The sequence below is a fragment of the Microcaecilia unicolor genome, chromosome 3 (assembly GCF_901765095.1).
Source record: "Microcaecilia unicolor chromosome 3, aMicUni1.1, whole genome shotgun sequence".
NCBI classification, from domain to species: domain Eukaryota; kingdom Metazoa; phylum Chordata; class Amphibia; order Gymnophiona; family Siphonopidae; genus Microcaecilia; species Microcaecilia unicolor.
The window spans coordinates 464,463,425-464,483,356 of NC_044033.1; the positions used below are offsets into that span (position 1 = coordinate 464,463,425).

A 19,932-nucleotide genomic window follows, 5' to 3' on the forward strand; every position below is an offset into this window, starting at 1 on the left:
TTGCCAAAAGAAATCTGAATACAACTAAAAATCACCAACTCCATAGGTTTATCACAACTAACGTGACAACAAACTACAGGTACACGGAGGAAATCCGAAAGGTCACTCCAACGTCTCGGTGTTCCCTTAACGGCACACCCCCTCTACTGTGTTACCCTGCGCTGGGTAGACAGATAGATAAGGCGGGGGACACGCACCATGCAAAATCTATGCTAAAGGACTCATGTCCGTTCCGTCATTCCCTAACTACTCTAACCATGCTCGCTAAATTCCCTACACTATTTCTGACTAAATCTGGGTTAGTACCTAAGCTATATCCAAGTATTTACATGTCCCTAAAACTATGTTCTAAACCCCTAACGATCCCTAACTAGGCACTGTCACCTACCATAGGGACAACACAAGAATTTGCCCCTCAGCAAGTGGAAGCCCCGCAGAGCATCAGTCCCTGAACTCTATCTAACTGTTTCTACACTATATCAAACATCTTATGTATCTTCTGTAATAACTCCAATAACTCTTATGTATCTTCAGTAATAAATCCAATAACTCTTATGTATCTACCATAACTCAAATATCTTCTAATGTCTAGACATTATGTAGTCTGTCCAAAGAAATAGGAACTCATTCCACCATCAAAGTACTTGTACAAGATTTAACTACTCACAAAATGGATGGTAAAGGAATCCCCATAATTTGGAGAGACAGAGGACTAACATTTGCTCACAACCCAATATAAGCGTTAAAATTAGTAAAAGTATTAAAGAAAAAAGTCTGAAGAGTAGGGATTATACATAGTGTACACTTTAGTCAAGAGCCCCACAAACGCATCATTGACCTATACACACCCCCAGTTAACGTTCCTAAGTGTTCTAGACTCAGAAATCCAGGATATACCCTGCCGGAATTAGGACAGGCACCCTCCCGACTAATCTCTAGATCAGTAGTTAAACCCAAGCAACTGATGGACACCAGCTACAAGTATATCCAAGGGGGCCAGATATGCCAGCTACGCAAAACCAAACACCTCACTAGAGGACACCTTAAAACAGGTGTATATTCCAAAATCTATATTTTTAGTTACTGTCACCCCAACCATGGTTAACCTGCCTATGGCAGATATTAGTCCCAATATGGGGTGTTTTACTGCAATCCCAGCCAGTACCAGTAATTGTCAATTGTTCTAACTTATTGCAAGATAAAGATATAGAAATAGAAAAGGTATAGAGTATAAGGAATTGGAGTAAAAATTTCCCAACTTTAAATTACATGTTGAGATTGCTTGGCCACATGGCCTCCACAGTCCATGTGACTCCCATGGCTAGTCTTCACATGAGATCTGCTCAATGGACCCTAGCTTCCCAGTGGTATCAGGCTGCTGGGGATCTAGAGGACGTGATCCACCTGTCCACTAGTTTTCTTACAAGGAAGCTGGTCCCTCCAGGAACGCGATCTACAGATCAATCTCCTGGAGTTACGAGCGGTCTGGAACGCTCTGAAGGCTTTCAGAGATCGGCTGTCCCACCAAATTATCCAAATTCAGACAGACAACCAGGTTGCCATGTATTACATCAACAAGCAGGGGGGCACCGGATCTCGCCCCCTGTGTCAGGAAGCCATCAGCATGTGGCTCTGGGCTCGCCGTTACGGCATGTGGCTCCAAGCCACATATCTGGCAGGCGTAAACAACAGTCTGGCCGACAGGTTGAGCAGGATTATGCAACCTCACGAGTGGTCGCTCAGTTCCGGAGTAGTGCGCCAGATCTTCCAGGTGTGGGGCACCCCCTTGGTAGATCTCTTCGCATCTCGAGCCAACCACAAGGTCCCTCAGTTCTGTTCCAGACTTCAGGCCCACGGTCGACTGGCATCGGATGCCTTCCTCCTGGATTGGGGGGAAGGTCTACTGTATGCTTATCCTCCCATACCTCTGGTGGGGAAGACTTTGTTGAAACTCAAGCAAGACCGGGGCACCATGATTCTGATTGCTCCCTTTTGGCCGCGTCAGATCTGGTTCCCTCTTCTTCTGGAGTTGTCCTCCGAAGAACCGTGGAGATTGGAGTGTTTTCCGACCCTCATCACACAGGACGAAGGGGCGCTTCTGCATCCCAACCTCCAGTCTCTGGCTCTCACAGCCTGGATGTTGAGAGCGTAGACTTTGCCTCTTTGGGTCTGACAGAGGGTGTCTCCCATGTCTTACTTGCTTCCAGAAAAGATTCCACTAAGAGGAGTTACTTCTTTTTATGGAGGAGGTTTGCCGTCTGGTGTGACAGCAAGGCCTTAGATCCTCGCTCTTGTCCTACACAGACCCTGCTTGACTACCTTCTGCACTTGTCTGAGTCTGGTCTCAAGACCAACTCTGTAAGGGTTCACCTTAGCGCAATCAGTGCATACCATTACCGTGTAGAAGGTAAGTCGATCTCAGGACAGCCTTTAGTTGTTCGCTTCATGAGAGGTTTGCTTTTGTCAAAGCCCCCCGTCAAACCTCCTACAGTGTCATGGGATCTCAATGTCGTTCTCACCCAGCTGATGAAACCTCCCTTTGAGCCACTGAACTCCTGCCAGCTGAAGTACTTGACCTGGAAGGTCATTTTCTTGGTGGCAGTTACTTCAGCTCGTAGAGTCAGTGAGCTTCAGGCCCTGGTAGCCCAGGCCCCTTACACCAGATTTTATCATAGAGTAGTCCTCCGCACTCACCCTAAGTTCTTGCCGAAGGTAGTGTCGGAGTTCCATCTGAACCAGTCAATTGTCTTGCCAACATTTTTTCCCCGTCCTCATTCCTGCCCTGCTAAACGTCAGCTGCACACATTGGACTGCAAAAGAGCATTGGCCTTCTGTCTGGAGCGGACACAGCCCAACAGACAGTCCGCCCAATTGTTTGTTCTTTTGATCCCAACAGGAGGGGAGTGGCTGTGGGGAAACACACCATTTCAAATTGGCTAGCAGATTGCATTTCCTTCACTTATGCCCAGGCTGAGCTGGCTCTTGAGGGTCATGTCACGGCTCACAATGTCAGAGCCATGGCTGCGTCAGTGGCCCACTTGAAGTCAGCCATTATTGAAGAGATCTGCAAAGCTGCGACGTGGTCTTCTGTCCACACATTCACATCTCATTACTGCCTGCAGCAGGATACCCGACGCGACAGTCGGTTCGGGCACTCAGTGCTTCAGAATCTGTTCGGGGTTTAGAATCCAACTCCACCCCCCTAGGCCCATGTTTTATTCTGTTCCAGGCTACACTCTCTGTTAGTTGGATAAGTTGTTAGGTCAATCTCAGTTATGTCCTCGCCGTTGCGAGGCCCAATTGACCATGTTTGTTGTTTTGAGTGAGCCTGGGGGCTAGGGATACCCCATCAGTGAGAACAAGCAGCCTGCTTGTCCTCGGAGAAAGCGAATGCTACATACCTGTAGAAGGTATTCTCCGAGGACAGCAGGCTGATTGTTCTCTCAAACCCGCTCGCCTCCCCTTTGGAGTTGTGTCTTCCCTTGTCTTTGTCTTGCTACATACGGGACTGACGAACACGAGCCGGTTCGAGCGGGAAGACGACCGCGCATGCGCGGTGCGCATCGGCGCACGAGAGCTAGCAAAGGCCTTTGGTAGTGAAGTTTCCGATTGGAGGGGCTGCTGTGGATGTCACCCATCAGTGAGAACAATCAGCCTGCTGTCCTCAGAGAATACCTTCTACAGGTATGTAGCATTCGCTTTATGGCATACCATGTCGAATGCGCTGGACATATCAAATTGTAGGAGAAGTATATTATTGCCAGTTGCAATTGCTTGTTTAAATTTAGTTAGAAGAGTAATTAGCACTGTTTCGGTGCTGTGGTTGGACTGAAATCCTGATTGAGAATCATGAAGAATTGAGAATTTATTTAAGTAGTCAGTGAGTTGTTTGGTTACCATACCTTCCATCAGTTTGGTTACCAGATGGATAGATGCTACTGAGCGGTAGTTGGTTAAGTTACTTGTATTTTTCTTTGAGTTCTTAGGTATTGGGGTGAATAGAATATTTCCTTTATCCTTTGGAAGAGTCCATGTTCTAACATATAATTCAAAAGCATTGTGAGGTCTGATATGAATTGTTGATTATGATCACTTATCAAGCGGCCCCATTACCATTACCTCCTGCACCAGATCATGCGCGCCACTAAGAACTAGGTGTAGAATTTTTCCTCCTCTTGTTCGCTCCTGTACCAGCTGCTCCATAAAGCAGTCCGATTTCATCAAGGAATTTTACCTTCCTAGCATACATTGATGTTACATTTACCCAGTCATTATCGGGGTAATTGAAATCACCCATTATTATTGTGTTCCCCAGTTTGCTAGCCTCTCTAATTTCTGATAACATTTCTACATCTGTCTGTTCATCCTGGCCAGATGAATGGTAATACATTCCTATCAGTAGCCTTTTCCCCTTTACACATGGAATCCCTATGGATTGAAATTCCAAGATGTGTTTTGTTTCCTGCAGAATTTTATTCTATTTGATTCAAGGCCCTCCTTAACATACAATGCTACCCTTCCACCAATTCGATCCAACCCTGTCACTATGATATAATTTGTACTCTGGTATGACAGTGTCCCACTGGTTATCCTCCTTCCACCAGGTCTCAAAGATGCCTATTATATCAAATTTTTCATTTACTGTAATATATTCTAACTCTTCCATCTTATTTCTTAGGCTTATGGCATTCGCATATAGACATTTCAAACTATGTTTGTTGTTCCTATTTACATCTTGCTCAGCAGTTGATAGTGTTAATTTGCAATCTTTTGTCTGCTACAGGGCCACCAAGAGACTGAGCCAGGCCTGTAGCAGGGCTGCCCCCCCCCCCAGATCACCACCACTGCCACTCCCCCTCCCAGATCGCCACCACTGCCGCTCCACTCCCAGGATCGCTGCCCCTGCCTGCCTTCCAGAACTGCAAATACCTTGACTGGCGGGGATTTTGAGGCCCCGCCAGCAGGACAGGTCTTCTTTCGGCACTTCTCTTTCCTCTGCCACTCTGCCTGCCCCTGTTGCTGCTTTTTCTCTCATGTCATACATGCTCTGTTTCAAAACCAAGCATGCACAGCCTGAAGGGAAAAGCAGCTTCTTGGCAGGCAGTGCGGCAGAGGAAGATCTCTTCTGCTGACGGTGCCTGGGGGGACCCCCACCAGCCAAACAAGAGGTCCTGCTGTGTCTTTTCTGGGTCCTCCCCACCTCCAAGGGGGGTCTGGCCGCAGAGTTTTCTCACTCCTTCTCCTGACGGGACGCGATCACCTGGGTCGCATGAGGTGCAGGAGAGAGAGAGAAACCACAGCACCGTACCCCCCTCTTGGAGGCCCTGGGAATTTTGCTCCCCTCTTGGTGGCCCTTGTCTACTACGATCTCTGTTGCAACCTCGCTGTCGGGATACCCTATCTTCCCTGTTTTGGTGATATGTTTGAAAGATACCTTGTTCTGAACCATGCACTTTTGAATGATTATTGGCTTTCCCCCAGGTTCTAGTTTAAAAGCTGTTCTATCTCCTTTTTAAATGCTGATGCCTGCACCCTGGTCCCATGGTAGTTAAGGTGTGGAGCCCATCATTCCAGAATAGACTCCCCCTTCCCCAGAATGTTGCCCAGTTCCTTTTGAAATGTAAAACCCTCCTCCCTGCAACATCTCCTCATCCACGCATTGAGACTCTGGAGCTCTGCGTCTCTCTTGGGCCCTGCGTGTGGAATGGGGAGTACTTTGGAAAATACTGCCCTAGATGTTCTGGATTTGAGCTTTCTACTTAAGAGCCTAAATTTGGCTTCCAGAACCTCTCTCCCACATTTTCCTATGTCATTGGTACCCACATGTACCAAGACAGCCAGCTTCTCTCCAGCACTATCTAAAATCCTATCTAGGTGACTTCAACAAGTTAAAATGGGCACATAAACTTCCATATTGTGGAATAGCAATGTGAGCGTTTATATGACTGAATGTAAATGTTTATCGTAGCAATTTTTGAAACATATTTATTTTTCTCAAACCTGTCATAGAGCCCAATATCCCTTGCCAATTTCACTTTCTTGGAGGGCATCAGTCAGTCAGGAATTAAGTGCTCAGTAGGAGCACTTTTCTGAAACTTGGACATGGTGTGTTGCAGGTGTAAATCCCTACATCAATTTGTTAGGACACAGACGTTCATTTCCTTCTGGAATAGGGAATAAACATTCATTTGTTAGGCCCACTCTAATCCTTCCCAAAACACACTCAGACCCCATGCTGCCTTGCCATGTGTACATTCTTTAATTTTAGACATGTATATCCCAGCTTGGTAAAATCAGGACTTAGACTTCATGCAGTATGTATATAATGCCATTTATACATGTCTTAAACATGAATGATACTAAGCACCATAATATGGAAACTTTGACTTAAAAAGGGTACATAACAAAGGATGTACCACTATTGAAATGTTATAAATGTTCATCCTGTGCCACCTATATCGGATACAAAACTATTACTGTAATAGGAGTATATCATAAAAATAGTTTACAAAATGCAAAAATATCAAAATAAACCATTAATAGCTAATGGCATACCTGAACTTAGCAGACTGAGTGAGCAAGGAAAGAACAATTACCCCTAACCGAACATCAATAAATTAATTTTAGAAATATCCATCTGAATATCTACAAACCCACTGCATCACCAAATAGCTAACAGAAACGCCTGATCCTCCAGTCACTCTCCAAACAGCAATCCTATTAAAAAGGGTACCCCTTTTGGAGCATCCAATCTCTGTGTCGACCCACTTTTTAAAATTTCTTTTAATCCCTTATTGTTTGATTGATTGATCCTGGATTTTGCTCACACCTTTTTCAGTAGTAGCTCAAGGTGAGTTACATTCAGGTACACTGGGTATTTCTCTGTCTCTGGCAGGCTCACAATTTAATTTTGTACCTGAGGCAATGACAAGACTGGTGCTCCTTAGTCCAGGATTGGGAAACGACAGTCCTCGAGGGCCACAACCCAGTCAGGTTTTCAAGATTTCCACAATAAATATGCATGAGATTGATTTGTATGTACTGCTTCCATTGTGTACAAGTAGATCTCATGCATATTCATTGCAGAAATCATGAAAACCCAACTGGGTTGTGGCTGTAGAGGACTGTGGTTCCCCACCGTTTCCTATGTCTCTCTGGAGTGTAAAAAATTGAGAATCATCATCTGTGTTATACCAGTAGTTTGATTCTAGGTTTCATTTACGTTCCTGCCTCTCTTCAGCAAGCTTAATTTCTTAGTAGTGAAATAACTTGGATTTATACAGCACACTTTATCCAGTTAGGATGCTGTAGCACTTTACTGTTTAATATTTTGTATAGATGCACATGGTCTATTTAGCAAACTACCTGACATTTCGCGATATAATCTGCTTGTATTTATTTCCTTATAGTTTGACAAATCATATGCCTACAGTATTCGCCACAGCTATGGAAAAGAAGGCAAAAGGACCGACTATACACCCTACAGCTGTATGAAGATTATTCTGACCAATCCACCTAGTCAGGGGGATTATCATGGTGAGTACTTGTACAATACAATCAAAACCCAAAATTCCCTGCTCAACTTGCTGACGTACATGTGGCCTATACACAAAGTCAAATATAGTGCACAAATGAAAACATTAAAGAAGGAAGTATAGTCTCAAAGCTTAAACGCCTCCTCAGTAAGGAAGTATAGCATTGTATGTTAAGGAGGGCCTTGAATCAGATAGATTGAAAATTCTGTAAGAAACAGAACACATCTTGGAATCCCTATGGATTGAAATTCCATGTGTAAAGGGGAAAAGGATAGTGATAGGAGTGTACTACGTCCACCTGGCCAGGATGAACAGACGGATGTAGAAATGTTAAAGTAAATTAGGGACGCTAACAAACTGGGCAACACAGTAATAATGGGTGATTTCAATTACCGCGATATTGACTGGGCAAATGTAACATCAGGGCATGCTAGGGATGTAAAATTCCTTGACGAAATCAAAGACTGCTTTATGGAGCAGCTGGTACAGAAGCCGACAAGAGAAGGAAAAATTCTAGACCTAGTCCTTAGTGGAGTGCATGATCTGGTGCAGGAGGTAATGATGCTGGGGCCGCTTCATAACAGTGATCATAATATGGTCAGATTTGATATTAGCTTTGGAGTAAGTATATGCAGGAAATCCAATACGTTAGCATTTAACTTTCAAAATGGAGACCATGATAAAATTAGAAAAACGGTGAAAACAAAACTTAGAGGAGCGGCTGTGAGGGTCAAAAATACCATCCGGGAAGCCCAGGCCAAATATATTCCAAGTATTAAAAAAGGAGGACGGAAGACCAAACGACAGCTGGCATGGTTAAAAAGTGAGGTGAAGGAAGTATTAGAGCTAAAGAAACTCCTTTAGAAAATGGAAGAAGGAACAGCATAAGGAATGTCATGTCAAATGCAAAGCGCTGATAAGGGACTTTGAAAAAAAAGATTGCATTGGAGGCAAAAACACATAGGAATTTTTTTTTTTTTTTTTTTAGTTATATTAAAAGCAGGAAGCCAGCAAAAGAATCAGTAGGACCGCTAGATGACCAAAGGGTAAAAGGGGCGATCAGGGAAGACAAAGCCATAGCGGAGAGATTTAAATGAATTCTTTGCTTCGATCTGCACCGAGGAAGATTGAGGAAAAATACCAGTACCAGAAATGGTATTCAAAGCTGATGAGTTGGAGAAACTGAATGAAATCACTATAAACCTGGAGGATGTGTACTAGGCTGCGCCTATGGTCATGCTATTCTTATAAAAAATACTTAGTCTAAGAAGAAGAAAAGGAATCTTTATTTCTCACTGCAACAGCACAAGAAATACTGTTGGCTCTTGGCATTAGTAGTTTTACGGCTCTTGGCATTAGTAGTTTTACAGAACAGAGTCTAACAATAGGAAGGAAAGCTTTATTCCTCACTGTCATACAAACTTAAAAGGTCATAGAACAGAGAGAAAGAAAGAAAGGAAGAAAGAAAGAATCTTAGCTGTAGAGAATAGGCTGTGACAAGGATATGAAACTCTCCTACCATCCGGACTATTTCAGAGTCTTTAGATGAGCAGTTACTGATATACCCTTCCCATCACAAAGGACCACCTCATATATCACCCAGTCAGCAATCCTGCAAGTACATAGGAGGCCTGTGATAGGGCCTTAGTGTCCTTGCCACACCTCTACTGAGTAACAGACAGTTGGGATGTCATGACAACGGGGGGGTCTGGTCAGTTTGTTTTGTAACAAGACAGTTGGTTGGGATGTCATGGCAATGGTCTTGCCAGTTTGTGGTCAGCAAGAAATTCCTGTCTTGCCACTAACAGTGGAAACTCACAGAAAACACACAGAAATAAGCAGATCCAAAGAAAAGGCCAGAAAATTCCAGAACAGATGTAATGGGGCAATTTGACAAATGAAAAGTATGAAATCTCCTGAACTGGATGGCATTCATCCCAGAGTACTGATAGAAATTAAAAATGAGCTTGCGGAGCTACTGTTAGTAATATGTAATTTATCCTTAAAATCGAGCGTGGTACCGGAAGATTGGAGGGCGGCCAATGTAATGCTGATTTTTAAAAAAAAGTTTCCAGAGGAGATCAGGGAAATTATAGACCAGTGAGCCTGATGTCGGTGCCAGGGAAAATGGTAGAGACTATTATAAAGAACAAAATTACAGAGCATATTCAAAAGCATGGATTAATGAGACAAAGCCAACGTGGATTTAGTGAAGGGAAATCTTGCCACACCAATCTATTGCATTTCTTTGAAGGGGTGAACATACGTGGTTAAAGGTGAGCCGATTGATATTGTGTATCTGGATTTTCAATAGGCGTTTGACAGAGTACCTCATCAAAGACTCCAGATGAAATTGGAGAGTCATGGGATAGTGTTCTATTGTGGATTAAAAACTGGTTAAAAGAAAACAGAGAGTAGGGTTAAATGGTCAGTATTCACAATGGATAAGGGTAGATAGTGGAGTTCCCCAAGGGTCTGTTTTGGGACCACTGCTTTTTAACATATTTATAAATGACCTAGATATATGGGAGTAACTAGTGAGGTAATTAAATTTGCTGATGACACAAAGTTATTCAAAGTTGCTAAATCGCAAGACGATTGTGAAAAATTACAAGAGGACCTTACAAGACTGGGAGACTGGACATCTAAATGGCAGATGATGTTTAATATGAGCAATTGCAATGTGATGCATGTGGGAAAGAGGAACCGGAATTATAACTACATAATCAAGGTTTATTTATTTATTTTATTTTATTTATTCAGAACATTTATACCCCACTTTATACCACTGAAAGGTTCCATGTTAGGAGTCACCAACCAAGAAAGGGATGTAGGTGTTGTTGTTTATGATACGTTGAAACCTTCTGTTCAGTGTACTGCAGAGGCTAAGAAAATAGAATGTTAAGTATTATTATGAAAAGAATGGAAAACAAAAGTGAGGATGTTATAATGCCTTTCCATCGCTCCAGGGTGCAACCGCACCTCAAATATTGTGCTCAATTCTAGTCACTGCATCTCAAAAAAGATGTGGAGAGGCATAATCGAACGGGGACGACCATCTCTAAGGGCGTCCATCTCTAAAGACGTTCCGGCGAAGGGGGGGGAACCCGTATTATCGAAACAAGATGGACATCCATCTTTCGTTTCGATAATACGGTCGGGGACACCCAAATCTGAACATTTAGGTTGACCTTAGAGGTGGTCGTCCCCAGTTTTTGGCGATAATGGAAACCGAGGATGCCCATCTCAAAAACGGCCAAATCCAAGCCCTTTGGTCGTGAGAGGAGCCTGGTCCTCCTCACATGCCAGGACACCAACCGGGCACCCTAGCTCCCTTACCTTGGTTGCTGAGCCCCACAAGCCCCCCCTAAAACCCACTCCCCACAACTGTACACCACTACCATAGCCCTTAGGGATGAAGGGGGGCACCTACATATGGGTACAGTTTGGGGTGGGTTTTGGAGGGCTCATATTTACCACTACAAGTGTAACAGGTGGGGGGGGGGGGGGGGTGGGCCTGGGTCCGCCTGCCTGAAGTGCACTGCACCCACTAAAAACTGCTCCAGGGACCTGCATACTGCTGTTGTGGAGCTGGGTATGATATTTGAGGCTGGAAAAAAATGTTTTTTAATTTTTCTTTTAGGATGGGAGAGGGTTGGTGACCACTGGGGGGAGAGTAAGGGTAGGTCATCCCCGATTCCCTCTGGTGGTCAACTGGTCAGTTCGAGCACCTTTTCGAGGCTTGGTCATGAAAAAAAAGGGACCAAGTAAAGTCGACCAAATGCTTGTGAGGGTTGCCCTTCTTTTTCCATTATCGGCCGAGGAAGCCCATCTCTTAACTACGCGCCCATCCCGCCTTCGGTACACTGCCGACACGCCCACGTGAACTTTGGTCATTCCCGCGATGGAAAGCAGTTGAGGACGCAAAAAATCGGTTTTCGTTTATGCCGATTTGGGCGACCTCGGGAGAAGGACGCCCATATCCCGATTTGTGTCAGAAGATGGGTGTCCCCTTTCAAATATAATCTAGATAGTTGAATTAGATATGGTGCAGAGAAGGGCTATGAAAATGATGAAGGGGATGGGATGACTTCCCTATGAGGAAAGGCTAAAGCGACTAGGGCTCTCAGCTTGGAAAAAAGACAGCTTAGGGCAGATATGATAAAGGTCTATAAAATAATGAGTAGAGTGGAACTGGTAGACATGAAGCGTCTGTTTACGCTTTCCAAAAATACTAGGATTAGGGGGCATGCAATGAAGCTACAAAGTAGTAAATTTAAAATGAATTGGAGAAACTTTTTCTTCACTCAACGTGTAATTAAACTCTGGAATTCGTTGCTAGAGAATGTGGTAAAGGCGGTTAGCTTACCGAGGTCTAAAAAAGGTTTAGACTTCTTCCTAAAGGAAAAGTCCATAGACCATTATTAAAATGGACTTGGGGAAAATCCCCTGCTTATTTCCGGGATAAGCAGCAAAAAATATATTGAACTTTTTTGGGATCTTGCCAGGTGTTAAGTAGTAGTAGTAGTAGTAGTAGTAGTAGTATTTGTGACCTAGGTTGGCCACGGTTGGAAACAGGATGCTGGGCTTGATGGACCTTTGGTCTGTTTCAGTGTGCTAATACTATGTGCTCTGAATGGGAAATTTAGTTTTTGTACATGTGTTTCTGCGTTAGTTTTCTAGAGAAAATAATGGGAGACACAGCACAAGACCTGTAATCTTGGGAAGCCAGTGTGCTCTTATAGTAAAATGAAGATTATCAGAGATGGAGGGAGATAATATTTTTTGGTCCGTAATTCTGCCTAATATTGTTTTAAGAAAACAAATTATATATGTTCACATTGCTTTTGACCCTATGCCAGTGGCATAGCCACAGGTGGGCCTGGGTGGGCCCTAGGGCTCAGGCCCACCCAACAGTAGCACATGTTTAGCGGTAGCTGGCGGGGATCCCAAGCTCCACCAGCTGAAGTTTCACCCTGATGGTAACGAAAATGCTACTCTCCATGATACTGGCAACTACGCATGCTCAGTTTTCAGCACATGCCTGCTGCAGACTGCCAAGGTGGAGAGAAGCACTTTCCTACCAGCTGAGATCTTTTTTTGGTGGGAGGGGGAGAACACTTGGTACCCACCCAAAATCTGCTGTCTGGCTACGCCCCTGCCCTATGCTGAAGGATGATGGATCCTGAAGCCAACTATAGTTCTGGCTGTGCTGAGAAATTCTGTAACAAGCACAAGTCAACAGAGACTGAATAGCATATCTGTTGGTTTCCCAGTTGTGAGATACCAAATTATCTGTTAGCTGTTGAAAGCTGAAGAAAGAAAGAAACAAAAAAGCAACATTGGGCCTTCAGGATTGAGATGATCAAAGTCTCTTGTTTATTAATTGATGGATAGGAACAAGAAAAGAAAACTGGGAGGGGGGCGTGATGCAGTAAGCTTGCATTACAGCTATGCACTAATGCTTAGCACATGGCTGCAAACATTTAGCTCTCCAGTGCAGTAACCAAATAGTGTGCAGATAACCTCAGTGCATGTGGGTCTGTGTTATTTTCAACTGGAAGTCTTACACAAGACTTTTGAGTTTACACTAGCACAGATGCAGCTCCTCCTTGACTCCAAAAACTACCCTGGAGACCCAAGCAGGTCGCCCAATCCCACCCCAAAAATATCCCTTTTGGTCCAAATGAGCCCCTCTTGACCTCATACTCCCTGATCCCACTAATGACACTGGTGGTCCAAGTGGGCTCCCCTCCCTGCGCACTATTTTTTTATCAATACGTTTTTATTAAAGTAGCAAATATAAAACCACAAGAGCCAACATTTTAAATAAAAGCCTAGGCTACCTGTTATGAAATTACCCTCATATCTCCTAATTCTATAAACTTACACACACAACTTTACGCTTAGGACTAAATTCTATAAATAGTGGCTAAAAAGATTTGCGCTGAAAAAATAGCGCTTAGTGCTGTTCTATGAATGGCAAAGTTAGGTGTCATTTACAGAATAGCGTTTAGCGCTGGGAACAGCAATTACATTTTGGCATGAATATTTACAGCAACGAAACCTTGGTGTAAATCCCCATTCCTAAATACTTTTGTATGGTGTGACTAGTCTAGAGTACTGTTATAACCACATAGTAGAGCAGAAGTATTCACTCCAAGCCCTTGAGGACCACCAGCGAGCTGAGTTTTCAGAAGATCCCTAATGAATATGCATGAGAGATATTTGCATAGAGTGGGAAGTAGTAGCCATGTAAATCTTTCCTGCACATTTATTAGGGCTCACCTGTAAACCTGACTCACTAGTAGGCTTCTACAACTTACAATGAATACCAATGCAGTAGAGTGATCTTATAAAGATAAGATTAAAATGGTTACTTATATAGGTGACTTTCTATTATCTTGCTTTAGTATTGAAACATATAGTTAAATAGCATTGCTCATGTATCTTTGTTTTAACTTATGGCAGGATGCCCATTCCGCCACAGTGATCCTGAGCTACTGAAGCAGAAACTCCAGACATTCAAAATCTCTCCCACTGGGATAAGCCAAGTAGGTCAAATCTTATTTGTAATTCTCAATAATGATTGCACCAGAGATTTCCTTTTGGTGTCCACTGTCCATGTAGTAGTGCTATGTACAACTGAACAGCTTTTCCTTACTGAAAACTTTTCCTACAGTTCTAATGTTTCATAACTTGTTACCTTGCAAGAAATTAACATTTTTCTTTTTATGTAACTACTCAGTGCTTATCTTTTATATTCTTATATTCTTACTTATCTTTTTAACATGTCATCACGTGTTATGAGTATAGTATCAGTGCTAGAATGATGAAAAGGTATAGTTTTCACTGTGTTTTTTCAATACTTTCTGAGCTAAAATAAATGAGATGACATAACCTGTCATTACTGCAGTGAAATTTGATAATAGAATTTCTGATCATGGGTCCCACATTGTTTACACATTCAGTGGCTTTTTGAAATCTCTGAAGATGGGCCACCCTTGTTTATTTTGGTGCTGTTTTAACTTTCTTTTCGGGTTTAATTTTAGTTCCTTGTAATCAATAAATGTAAAGTCCCATAGGAAAGAGTTAACCAGTTTGTAGCCTGATAATGCTCTGTCAGTAAGTAAGATGAAATCTGCCACATCGCTTATCATATTGCATCATATCATATATGCTATGAATTTATCTTGTTGGGCAGACTGGATAGACTGTGCAAGTTTTTACCTGCAGTCATCTATTACGTTACTATATTACATCAGTAGATGACATCAGATATAAGAACATAAGCTTTGCCATACTGGGAAAGACCAAAGGTCCATCAAACCCAGTATCCTGTTTCCAACAGTGGCTCACAGCACCAACACTGAACTAGATCTGTCAGGGACCGATGCAGAAAGCTACCACCAGCAGACGCATGCAGTTAGAGGCATTTGCACTCACACTACTGGGTAAATGATGCAGAAAGGGGTTTAGTGAGTAAATTAACCACATGGTAGTGCACAGCAAATTTAAATGAATAGTAACTAGGCTATTAGCTATTCCACCCTAATACAGAGAAGTACAGAGAAAATTTTAAGGTGAAAAATTTCCCTCAGATCTGAGGGGGCCTAGAAGGGTTAGCATCTGACAGAAAAGCTAATAGCCCCTCCCAGGTACCCCAGAGTCTTGAATGCCCCCTCCCAAGGTGACCCCAATGATACACCAATTCATTTTCAAAATAGAAAAAATATATGGCATCTAGTGACCCCCCATACCCCCCAAAATTGCTCTGGTCTAGTAGCATCCTATCATCCCAACCCAATAGACCTGCTGTCTAGCTACACCCCTACCCCTGTTCCCCCCCCCCCCCCCCCCCCCAAAAAAAAATAGCCCTGGTTTCTAGCACCACCCAACCCCTAAATCAATAGCCTTGGTATCTAACAACACCCCCACTCTGGATCCCCCAAATCCCCTGGACTACCTTCAAGAGGCAAGGGTGATGTTCACTTACTTATGCATCCACACCGTCATCTTGACATTGCACAGTGCATCCTGAAACACACTGCATGGGGGGGCAGTCTGCCAAATGTAATGTCCCCTTGCAAGCATCCCTGTGGCCGGGGCTGACCGGACTGGAGTCTCCCTTAGGCAGGCTCTGCCGGGCCCTGGAATGATTGGTGCCTGATGCCTCTGTCTGGGGAAGAAAGGTATTAGCAGGTGGGATTTCTCTACCACCCCCCCCCCCCCAGGAAATTCAAAAAGACCACTGTGATCAAGGCTGGTTGAAATACTATATAAAACATTAATATATTTGTGAATGAGAAGTAAACCTTCTGAATAAATGGTGTACAATAAGCAAACTACTAACCAACCTTTAAACAGTGCTCTTGAACCAAGTACATTTCCTTGCCAGTGTTTAGGTTTAAGCACATTTCCCTGGTTCTTTATTAAGTCTTTTTATTGGATTGACAGTGTTAGCTGTGTTCCCTTTGCTACTTCACTGAGTGTTTCCCCTTGTCCAGCCCTCTCCTCATGGCCCCCAGATTTCACCCTCCTGCTGGAGCACTCTGACTGGTGACTGCTGGATGTCCAACGAGGGCTGAGTCAGTCAGGCTTGGTCAGCCCATGCTGTTGAGCTCCATATGCCGATTGTGGAGTCTCTGCCTCTTTTAGGATCTGAGTGCCAATTGCACTCCCAAGGTCCTCTGCCAGAGCTGGTCTACCATTTTTATTAATGGCCTCCCTCAGCTAGGGATTCCCGTTTGAAAGGAATATGTATCCTTATATTCCCCTAACAAATCCCACTTGTTTCCCCTAGGAGTTGGAGTCTCCTAATAGTTACTATACATAAAATTGAGGTGACCCTGCACAGTGTTGCAGATGTATGAAGCTTGCACTTGTGCAATTCACCGCTCTAGAAAGCTCTCTGGGTTTTGTTTACATTTTCTGTAGCCTAGGCTTGGTCTGTTGATGTCATCCGCTTGTGAGTACTAATATCCTGCTGTTCTCAGAGAACACCTGTTAGTGGTAAACAACTTTGCTTTCCTGCCAGATGGTATGTCACAAATTGTGAAAATTACTTTATTGCTATGTGTTGATTTTTTTAAAAGCAGCCTGTATGCTTTTTACCCCTTAAAACATATAGTTTACAGAAATATCTGCTTCTAAATAGAATTGGTATTCTATATCTATTCTTTTGTTGTGAAATAAGAATAAATATTAATTTTTCTACACTCTAGAAATTGTGAATCATTTAGACTCCCTAGAATACTAGTTATCTTCATTGTTAAGTCTTCAAAATCCTCAGTCAGCTATTGATTTATTTTGGATTTAAAACATTTGCTGATATTTTAATGATGAAATCTTTCAGAATGGACAGTTTAAAAGTAGCACTTTGTCAAGAAGGTTTTATGGCAAAGAAAAATGGAGGTAACACTTTGCAGTTTCTAACTCTCAGAATCTATTATGTATTCCTATAGATTTTCTAAACTGCCTGGTTGTAGTGTTTTGTCTACTTTTGGAAATCCATGTAAAATTGCTTATTGATGACTATCACCAAAAGTCTTGAATGAACATTTCTTACTGAGTTTATAGAACTTTAATGCAATTATCATATGCCCACATAAAAGTTTTGAGCAGTGGAAAGTATCTTCAGCCAAAACTTTTTAAGCACTGGCTCTTTTTCATTGTCGTCTTTTGAAAAACTTGCTTCTTTTCAATTTTTATTTTATACAGTCCTTCAAGTGGCCTCTATCTCACTTTTTGTGAAGTGATATATAAAGAAAGAATAAGAATAAAAAGTATATTTTATAATCACCTCTTAAGGCAGATCTGTTACTACTGTATGATAGGCTTCCTAGCCTAGAGCTAGGTGACTTACATTCTTAATTCTCTACAGCCAGCAAGCTCCTTTTTTAAAAATAGAAGCTTCCCCCAAGCCTCTCTTTATACTGTGATGTGAATGTCTCTGTCCAATTATATGTAGGTCCAATTCCTTTGGGTGAAGTTGTAATTACATCTGGGGCTCTCCTTAAATACATGCTATTTTCAGTTTTCTTGAGAGATAAAAGCTTGTGCAGTGTTCTCCTAGAGGCCAATGATAGTCCTTTTTTTTTCTGCTACTCTGTCTCTCTAACAAAGCTCATGACAGAAAGGGGGGGGAGTGGATGAAGGATGAGCCGTTTGCTTGAAGGACAAGACATTTGTTAACAGACAAAGGGAATGTATTTGGAAGTGCTCTTCTCCTTGAGGATACACCCAATGAAAAGTTTGAAGGTGGGCTGGTTAGGGTGGATGTCATTGACATACGCTGGTCAACAGTGTTGCGGTCCTGCATGGGAAGATTTTGAAGGCTCCTTTGCATCCAAAATGGCCTGGACTTAAAAATTAGTGAAGACCACTGAGCTAGTGTTACATTTTCTTTCAGATAAACTTGTTTCCTACAAAATACTGTTGCCTTAAAATTACTAACGTCAGTACTATTTGCCACTGGTTTACAGCCAGCTTAAGTATTATGATGTTCTGTTTTTTCCATTCATTTTTCTACCTCTCTGCTCATGTATTATGCTAGAAAATTTTATTTTAGAGTTAGCCTTTGTAATTAATATTACTTTTCCAGAGGGAAAAGAATACAAGTTGGAAAATCTATAATTGGATTAAATCTTTACAACAAGGAATGTTGAGGGCAGTTTTTCAACTATCTGCAGTGGACAAAAAGCAGGTATAGTTTTTACCTGTAAGCTTTATACCAATTCCCAAAGTGAAATTATTCATGTACTTCATTTCTGAAACTTGTCACAATTAATACATATGGTTAATTGTATCTGCTTTCTATGCTGATAGATAACCTGCTTGAAAATGTGGCTACTTCCATCTGCTTCCTCTCCAATCTAACCATGGGCACCCCTTTTCTAATTTGGGCTTGAAAGTTCAGTATGTGGAGATGGTGGGCAATTTTTAAACAGCCAACCTGTGTGGTTACCTGTGGAAATCATTTTAAAATTGTCTTTATTTTAAGTTTTCTTAAACCTTACCGACTTAAACACTCAGCTGAGTGAAAACCTAACAAATAGATGATGACGCAATAAAGAAGAAAGCTTGCACTTAAATTGATGATATAACTTTTTTTATAATTAAACAAGGCCTTTTATTAAATAAAAGGAACAATACAAAATTTATGTAAGAATATGGTAGAACTCAGAAATCACGCCAACTACCTGAGTACAACAAAAACAGGATGCTACAAACAATACAAGTCATCCAGTGAGCATCAAAAGACAACCTCACTTTTTCCCAAAACATTTTAACAGAAACCAAGAATCTCGTATCCCAGACCCAACGCCCTTCCATCCCTTCTTTTCCCTGTGGAAGACGATAAACTCAGTGAAAAAAATTAGTGTCACAGCAAGACAAGAAAAGCCCAGAACAGGTCTACTTAATAAGAAGACTCCAAGAGTCCGTGGGACATGGTAACACAACAACAACAAAATACGAGCCTGAACTCCTCGCCAGTAAGCAGAGCCTTCAAGAAGTGCCACCAAATATGAGCCATTGTACTACATTCTCCACATTGCTGCCAACAAGGAGGCGAAATAGTGAGGAAAACAGTGATGGAGGTGCACAGGATTAAGATACCAGAGATAAATAACTTTTACAAGTCCTACTGCAAATGTAATGCTTTATTAGTAGAGTATACAGCAATTTCCATTCTATCCCAGTTTTCTTCAGAATAGGATAGACGCGCTGGTCCTAGTATTTTTGGAAAGCGTAAACAGACGCTTCACATCTAACCGTTCCACTCCACTCATTATTTTATAGACCTCTATCATATCCCTCCTCAGCCGCCTTTTCTCCAAGCTAAAGAGCCCTAGCCGCTTTAGCCTTTCCTCATAGGGAAGTCGTCCCATCCCCTTTATCATTTTCGTTGCCCTTCTCTGCACCTCTCTAATTCCACTATATCTTTTTTGAGATACGGTGACCAGAATTGAATACAATATTTGAGGTGCGATACAAAGGCATTATAACATCCTCATTTTTGTTTTCCATTCCTTTCCTAATAATACCTAACATTCTATTTGCTTTCTTAGCCGCAGAAGGTTTCAACGTATCAACGACGACACCTAGATCCCTTTCTTGGTCTGTGACTCCTAACATTTAACCTTGCCCAGTCTCCCAGTCTTGTAAGGTCCTCTTGTAATTTTTCACAATCCTCCTGCGATTTAACAACTTCAAATAACTTTGTATCATCCGCAAATGTGATTACCTCACTAATTACTCCCATCTCTAGGTCATTTATAAATATATTAAAAAGCAGCGGTCCCAGCACTCCCTGGTGAACCCCAGTAACTACCCTTCTCCATTGAGAATACTGACCATTTAACCCTACTCTCTGTTTTCTATCTTTTAACCAGTT

At 42.3% G+C, this 19,932-nt stretch overlaps 1 protein-coding gene across 2 annotated transcripts in view; it reads left to right on the forward strand.

The window, feature by feature from the left end:
- The window catches only part of PRIM2 (DNA primase subunit 2), a 470,633-nt gene that overhangs the window by 387,018 nt on the left and 63,683 nt on the right, over positions 1-19,932 (forward strand). For both annotated transcript variants that reach the window (XM_030198993.1, XM_030198994.1), the window contains exons 11-12: positions 7,410-7,536; positions 14,007-14,089. In XM_030198993.1, the coding sequence (XP_030054853.1) occupies positions 7,410-7,536; positions 14,007-14,089 (210 nt within the window). The remainder of the gene's footprint in view (positions 1-7,409; positions 7,537-14,006; positions 14,090-19,932) is intronic.